The 10,000-nt window shown below is 27.3% G+C and overlaps 1 protein-coding gene across 1 annotated transcript in view; it reads left to right on the forward strand.

Moving 5' to 3' along the window:
* Positions 1-10,000, forward strand: part of LOC125037891 (clathrin heavy chain 1-like) — a 63,817-nt gene that overhangs the window by 3,994 nt on the left and 49,823 nt on the right. Inside the window, exon 7 of the mRNA XM_047631129.1 lies at positions 483-683. Within this exon, the coding sequence (XP_047487085.1) occupies positions 483-683 (201 nt within the window). The remainder of the gene's footprint in view (positions 1-482; positions 684-10,000) is intronic.

Raw genomic sequence — 10,000 nt, forward strand, 5'->3', positions numbered from 1 at the left:
TACGAATGTACTCTCTTGAAGCAAACTTTCTTTGCTGTAAAATCTGATGTTTTTCTGGTTATTATCATCATGTGCGGTGGGTGGTCAGAAGTTCTTTTTTACTTTTCCATAGGTATCTTACCTTGGAAGGTTCCTTGCAGTATATTACTCAGGTAGATTCTCATTAGGCTTTTATTTATTTGTACTGCTGGAAAGTACCATGTTTCCTTCCCATCTGGATAAGATTGATGTATTGGAAATTCATCTTAATCTCAAGCAGATAGACAGATTAAATTCTTACATGTAAGATTCTGTATTGGCACTGTCACAGACTACCTTTCTATAATAGTTTGTCAAGTTCCAGACATTATCAGTCAAGGTGGCAGCACCTCCAAGTTCACTTTTCAGTCTTTCTCAATATGTTGAACAATATAACAATGATCAAGCAAGCAATACAATGTGGTAGAAACCATCAGGCTAGCCAGTTTTGCTAATGTAAATAGCCAGTGTGGGTACTTCTTAACAAAACAGATCCACTCACCAGAATAAGTTCTGAACTCAATGTCACAATTAAGTCAGCAATCTTAGATCCCATGACTGGGTGTACCCAGAGAGTTGATGGGGGCCCTGACCCCCAACACCCCCCTCCCAGCGAACATCGTCTCCACCTCGGAATCCACTGCAAGATAGACCTGAAACTTAGCGTTTGTGTTTTCAGATTATTTCTTGTACTGACAACTTAATAATTTTGTCCTCTGAAGATTATCATCTTTCATTTCCCCTAGCTCAGTGTGTCCATACTATAAAGATAAATTGCCAGTATGCAGTAATAGTCTGTCCCCAGGAACATTTTAATTTTAGTCCATGGGTCAAATGTTATTCATACTGATCAGCACATGTCCAAACTATCATGATGATCTGTAATGTAACCTAGTGTAGTAGATAATTTATTATTTAGCAATGATATATATATATATATATATATATATATATATATATATAATACAGCTTGTGTTGTTAGTACAAAAATACACATTAATATGTATATATATTTACATAAATATGTATGTATATATACACATTAATATGTATGTATATATACACATTAATATGTATGTATATATACATAAGTATGTACATATATAATACACATTAATGTCCTTGTGTGTGTTGTGTGTGTGTGTGTGTGTGTGTGTGTGTGTGTGTGTGTGTGTATACACACATTGATATGCATATGTATACATTGATATGCACATGTATACATTGATATGCACATGTATACATTGATATGCACATGTATACATTGATATGCACATGTATACATTGATATGCACATGTATACATTGATATGCACATGTATACATTGATATGCACATGTATACATTGATATGCACATGTATACATTGATATGCACATGTATACATTGATATGCACATGTATACATTGATATGCACATGTATACATTGATATGCACATGTATACATTGATATGCACATGTATACATTGATATGCACATGTATACATTGATATGCACATGTATACATTGATATGCACATGTATACATTGATATGCACATGTATACATTGATATGCACATGTATACATTGATATGCACATGTATACATTGATATGCACATATATATATATATATATATATATGAATATGTATATATATGTATATGTGTATATGTATATGTGTATATGCATATATGTATGTATATGTGTATATGCATATATAATAGTATATGTGTATATGCAATATATAATTAATGTGTATATGCATATATATATGTATATGTGTATATGCAATTATATATATATATATATATATAATGTATATGCATATATATATAATATATATGTATATTTGTATATGCATATATATATATATGTATATTTGTATATGCATATATATATATATGTATATGTGTATATGCATATATATATATATGTATATGTGTATATGCATATATATATATGTATATTTGTATATGCATATATATATATGTATATGTGTATATGCATATATATATATGTATATTTGTATATGCATATATATATATATGTATATTTGTATATGCATATATATATTATATTTGTATATGCATATATATATATGTATATGTGTATATGCATATATATATGTATATGTGTATATGCATATATATATGTATATGTGTATATGCATATATATATGTATATGTGTATATGCATATATATATGTATATGTGTATATGCATATATATATGTATATGTGTATATGCATATATATATGTATATGTGTATATGCATATATATATGTATATGTGTATATGCATATATATATGTATATGTGTATATGTATATATGGTTAATGTTACCGAGAGCGACGCACAGAGGTAGAGCAAAATGGACATTGCCATCTTGTAGAGCATAAAAGAGTAGGAATCTATACAACTAAATCTGCAGCGGCCTCATATTTCCCGGGAAATTACAAAAATAGGCTCTGCATGGCACCTCTCTGAGGCTAAGTGCCCATCCATGTTTACCTTGCCAGGACCAAAACAAATGTGACGCGAAACCCTCCTTTATTGCGATCTACGAAGTATCCATGTATTACACGCGCTTTGTGAAAACTATTATTTTGTAATTCCCAAAGGGGTCTGTTTTTCCCCGAATTCGTGTTTTTAAAATGAATTGTTTTACTTTTATTATACTTCTTTTATGTGCTTTGGTAATTATTTACACCATTTTGCACAATAACCATATGCGCATGTGCGTTTTTTCCCCCGGGAGATTTGACCCCTTTCGTCAGCCCGCCATTAGTTCCGAAACACCGGTGAGAAGTGTCACAAACAAAAAATCTGATTTTGGAACTTAGTCTCTGAGAGGAAGCGTCCCTCTCGGTAACATTTACCGTATATATATGTATGTATATGTGTATATGTATATATATGTATATGTGTATATGTATATATATATATATATATATGTATGTATATATATACATACATTGACATGTACATATATGCATATTGATATGTATATATATATATATATATATATATATATATATATATCTATATATATATATATGCACATTAATATGTGTGTGTGTATGTATATATATATATATATATATATAACATATATATATATATATAATGTTATATATACATAATATATATACATACATATTGTTTATATATATATGTATTAACCTAATGTCAATGGGCTGTGAGCCCACTATGAGCATTTTCCCCAGTGGCATGTGGCTAATGTGTATATATACATATTTAATGTGTATGTGTGTTTGTGTGTGTGATATATGTATATATATATATAACACCCACACACACACACACACACACACGTAAAATTTGTTTTTTATATAATATTCATATATAATACACACAAATATATATTATGTGTGGTATATAATGTGTATATATGTGTATTATATAAATATGAATATGAATATACATGTGGTGGAATATATATATAAATAATATATTTGTTTATATATACATATATATGTGCGTATATATATAAAAATATATGTTATATATACATATATATTGTATATAAAACTATTCATGGTATATATATACATATATATTTTGTGTGTGTATATAAACATATATTGTGTGTTTAAATATACAAATTTTTTTAAAAAATTTTATATCCCTTATATGTTATATATTTATATACATATATGTGTATAAACATATAATGTGTATATATATAAAATATGTTATGTGTATATATATCCATATATATTTGTATATATATACATATATTTATGTGTGTATGTATATATATATATATACACACATGTATACATATATATGCATATATATATATCCCAAATGGCGACGGGTCACGCCTATGGGTTTCCCTTAAAACAATATGCTCGAAATGTGGCATGCGGCTGTCCGCTGCGGTGGGGCACCAAAGTGCTCCGAGGCAAAAGATTCGGCTTGAAGTACCGAAAACGGCGCTCAAATCGGCCCCGTTTCCGGGTTCGCCCAAACGTAGAGTTTTTGTTAGTTTTCTGTACCCGTTTCCAATGAGATATACATATATGTTATATATATACATAATATATATAATTTTAATATATATTTAATATATATATGTATATATATATATTTTAAAAATATATATATATATTTATATATAATATTATTATATATATATAAATTTATATATATATAATTATAAAAACGGGGTGTTGTTTGTGTGTGTGTGTTTTGTGTTTGTGTGTATGTATGTATGTAAATATAATTATATAGTTTATATCTATATTATTATATGTATATATATATTAATTATGTGTATATAAATATATATATATATATATTATATACAATATACATATATAAAACGTGTGTATATATTAAATACGTGTTATATATTAAATACACACGGGGTGTGTGTTGTTGTATATATAATATATATTTATATGTAAAATATATATATTAATATATAGTATATATATATTATATATATGTATAAATAAATATTATATATTGTTATATATATATTATAATATGTATATATATATTATATATAAGTATAAATATATTATAATATGTAAAATATATATTATATATATGTTTATATATATTAATATATATGTATATATATATTATATATAAGTAATATATATATATATATATATATTATAATATGTATATATATATAAAATATTATATGTATATATATATATATTATAAGTATAAATATATATTATATATAAATATATATGTATATAATATATATTATATGTTATATATATAAATATATATATATATTTTTATATTTAAATATTAATATATATTATATGTATATAATATATAATTTTTGATAAATTATATAGGGATATATTATTTTTATATAAATTTTATAATATATTAAAATGTATTTAATATATATATTTCATAATTTATTAAATGTATATATTATATATATATATATATGTATATATATGTACTATATAATGTATATTATATATATTTTATATTTATTTTATATATTATATATATGTATATATATATTATATATATTTTATATTTAAATATATTAAGTTTTTATATATATTATATATATATTATATATGTATATATATATTATATATATGTAATAATATAATTATATATATTATATATATGTATAATAATTATATATGTATAATATATATATATATATGTATAATATAATTTTATATATAATTATATATATGTAATTATAATTATTATATATGTATATATATATTATTATAGATAGTAATATATATAATATATATATGTATATATATATTATATATATATTATATATATATTATATATATATGTATAATGAATATTATATATATAAGTATATATATATATTATATATATGTTATATGTAATATTATATATATAGTATAATATATATTATATATATTTATAAATGTATAATATTATATATATGTATAATATATTATATAATGAATAATGTATAATATAATATATAGTATATATATTATATAATATAGTATATATTGTTATATATTATATATATGTATATATATATTATATATATGTATATATATATTATATATATATGTATATATATATATATATGTATATATATATATATAATGTAATTATATATATTATTATAATGTATATAAATATATTATATATATGTATATATATTTATATATGTATTATATGTAAATTATATATAATGTAATAATAATATATAATATGTATATATGTATATTAATATATGTAATAGTAATATATAATATATATGAATATATGTATAATATATATTATATATATATATAATAATATATATATAAAATATATTATATGTATATAATATATATGTATAATATGATATATTATATATAATTATATATATATAATATATATGTATAATATATAAAATATATGTATAAATTATATATATATGTATATATATATAATAATATTGTATATAAATAATATATAATATATATGTATAAATTATATTAATATATATGTAATATATATATATTATAATATATATGTATATGTATATTATATATATGTATATATATATATAATATTATATGTTATATGTATATTATATATATGTAAATGTATATTATATATATGTATTATATATATAATATATATTAATTATATTAATATATATGTATATATATAATATAATTGTATATTTTATATTATATATATGTATATATATAATATATATGTATATGATATTAATATATATGTAATATAATAATATATATTATATGTATATTATATATATGTATAATTATATTATTATAATATATAATGATATATGTATAATATATGTATATATTATATATATGTATATATTATGTATAATTATATATATTATAAATATGTATAAATATATTATGTTATATTATATATATATATAATGTATATGTATATTATATATATATTATATATGTATATGTATATTATATATATAATTAGATATAATGTATATGAATATTATAATATATATATGTAAATATATGTATATATATAATAATATATATTATATATATAATATAAAAATATGTATATATATATAATAGAAATATATATAATTATATTATATGTATAATATAAATAATTATATATGATGTATATATATATAATATGATATATAATTATATAATATATAATATATAAAATGTTATATAATAATATATATATATTATATATATATGTATATATATATTAAATATATGTATATAATATTAAATATATATGTATTATATGTATATATATATAATATTATATATATATATATATAATATATTATAATATATATGTATATAATATTATTATAATATATATGTATATATATATATTATATATATATGTAATATAAGTATATATAAATATATATATATTATAATAATATAATTAATATATATATTATATATATATGTAATATATATATATAATATATATATGTAAAATATATATGTATATATATATAATATATATATATATATGTATATATATTTTATATATATATAGTGTAAAATATATAATATATAATATTATATATATATATTATATATATATGTATAATATATTTATATATATATGTATATATTATTTATATATATGTAAATTTTGTATGAATATATATGTAATAAAATATATAAATGATATAATTTATAAATATTAAATATGTATTATATATATGTATATGAATATATATATATTATTAAAATATATTATGTATATGTTATATATATATTATAAATAAATGAAATATATATGTGTATATATATGTAAATAAATTATAAAATTTAGTATATATATGTATATATATATGTATATAATAAATGTAAAATATAAGTATATAATTATAATGTAATATATAATTAATATAAAAAATAAAACAGTATATATATATGAAATATAATAAATATTTATATATATATAAATTATAAATGAAATATGGGTGTATAAAATAAAATATATATATAAAATAATGTATATATATATAAATAAAATATATAAAATACATGTTTATATATTATAACAAAACGTGTTTTGTGTGTGTGGTGTGTTTTGTGTGTGTGGGTGTGTGGTGTGTGTGTGTTTGTGTGATTATAAATCAACACACACATCCACCCATTAATATTATAATCACATTAGCCACATGCCACGGGAAAAAAAATGCTTACAATGGACATGCATGTACGTCTGCCATGCCCATTAAACCATTGGGTTAACCCAATGCGGCCAGGAAAATGCTGGACCTATTTCTTTTTTTTTTGGGTGAAATGCCCCTGCCCATTGATGGCTCGCTAGAATTCCCCTCAAATTTGTCAATTGGGAGACCTTGTGCCCGGGCCCCCGATTGCAATTTTGGCGGTTAAAAGGGAAATTTTTATTAGTGCTTTGAAATCAAAGGTTTTATTTTATTATAAACTTTATAATTATAATATTTTTACATTAGTAACAGCAAATAAGATAACAAATAAATTTCAAAAAAAAAAGAAAGGGGTTGAACGGGCAAGACAGGCTACCTAACTGGCCCCTTTGGGGTAAATTTATACAAGTGTAACCATCTATGTGTAAAAACAATCAAACAAGTACTAACAGTGGGCATAGCACGTATCTACACTTTGTACCTGTCGGCAAGGGGTTAAGGATCTTATTTTTTAGGGAAAACTTGTGAAAGAAAGGTGGGGTAAAATATTGAATCATTAGAAATTCATGATATTGGATTGCACATTAGGAATATTGACAATGCAGTTTGCACCCGTATCCCTTTCTCCCTCCCCCCTCTCTCCTCTCTTTCCTCCCCCCCCCTCTTCCTCTTTTTTCTCCCTCCCCCCTCTCTTCCTTTTTTTCCCCCCCCCCCCCTCTCTCCTCTTTTTTTCCCCCCCCCCCTCTCTCTCTTTCCCCCCCCTCCCCCCCCCTCTCACCCCTTTCTCCCCCCCTCCCCCCCCTCTCCCCTCTTCTTTCCCCTCCCCCTCTCTCTCCTTTCTCCCCCCCCCTCATCTCCTTTCTCCCTCCCCCCCCTCTCTCTCTCTTTCTCCCTCCCCCCTCCTCTCCTCTCTTTCTCCCTCCCCCCTCTCTCTCTCTCTTTCTCCCCTCTCCCTCTCTTTCTCTCTCTCTCTCTCCCCTCTCTCTCTCTCCATCTCTCTCTCTCTCTCTCTCTCTCTCTCTCTCTTTCTTTTCTCTCTCCTTCTCTGTTTTTCTCCTCTCTCTCTCTCTCTCTCTCCTCTCTTCTCTCTTTCTCTCTCTCCTCTCTCTCTCTCCCTCTCTCTCTCTCTCCTCTCTCTCTCTTCCCCTCTCTCTCTCCCTCTCTCTCCTCTCTCTCTCTCTCTCTCCTCTCCTCTCTCTCTCTCTCTCCTCTCTTTCTCTCCCTCTCCCCCTCTCTCTCTCTCCCTCTCCCCCTCTCTTCTCTCTCCTTCTCTCCCTCTCTCCCTCTCCCCCCTCTCTCCCCTCTCCCTCTCCCCCTCTCTCTCTCTCTCTCTCCTCTCTCCCTCCCCCCCTCTCTCCTCTCCGCTCCCCCCTCTCTCTCTCTCTCCCGCTCCCCCCTCTCTCTCTCTCTCTCCCTCTCCCCCCTCTCTCTCTCTCTCTCCCTCCCCCCCCCCCTCTCTCTCTCTCTCCCTCTCCCCCCTCTCTCTCTCTCTCTTCCCCTCCCCCCCCTCTCTCCTCTCTCCCCCTTTCTCCCCCTCTCCTCTCTCCCCTCCCCCCTCTCCCCCCTCCTCTCTCTCTCTCCCTCTCCCCCCTCTCGCTCTCCTCTCCCCTCTCCCCCTCTCCTCTCTCTCTCTCCCGCTCCCCCTCTCTCTCCTCTCCCCTCCCCCCCTCTCGCTCTCCCCTCTCCCCCCTCTCTCTCTCCCTCCCCCCTCCTCTCTCTCCCCTCCCCCCTCGCCTCTCTCTCTCCCCTCTCCCCTCCCCCCCCTCTCTCTCTCTCCCTCTCCCCTCCCCCCTTCTCTCTCTCTCCCTCTCCCCCCTCTCTCTCTCTCCCCCTCCTCCCCTCCCTCCCTTCCTTCCCCTCCTCCCCTCTCCCCACCCCCCCCTCTCTCTCTCCCCTCTCCCCCCCTCTCTCCTCCCCCGCTCCCCCCCTCTCTCCTCTCTCCCTCCCCCCCTCTCTCTCTCTTCCTCTCCCCCCGCTCTCTCCCCTCTCCCCCCTCTCTCTCTCTCCCTCTCCCCCCTCTCTCTCTCTCTCCTCTCCCCTCCCCCCCTCCCCCCCTCCTCTCTCGCCTCCCTCTCCCCTCCCCCCCTCTCTATCTCTCTCCCTCGCCCCCCTCTCTCTCTCGCTCCCTCCTCCCCCCCTCCTTCCTTCCCCTCCCCTCCTCTCTCTCTCTCTCTCCGCTCTCTCTCTCTCTCTCTCTCTCTCTCTTTATTTTTCTCATTTTCTTTTTCTCTTTTTCTCTTTATCTCTATCTCTTTATCTCTATCTCTTTATCTTTATCTCTATCTCTCTATCTCTCTTTCTCTTTCTCTCTTTCTCTCTCTCTCTCTCTCTCCCTTCCTCCCTCCCTCCCTCCCTCC

This window comes from Penaeus chinensis, chromosome 24 (genome assembly GCF_019202785.1).
Source record: "Penaeus chinensis breed Huanghai No. 1 chromosome 24, ASM1920278v2, whole genome shotgun sequence".
Classification (NCBI taxonomy): Eukaryota; Metazoa; Arthropoda; class Malacostraca; order Decapoda; family Penaeidae; genus Penaeus; species Penaeus chinensis.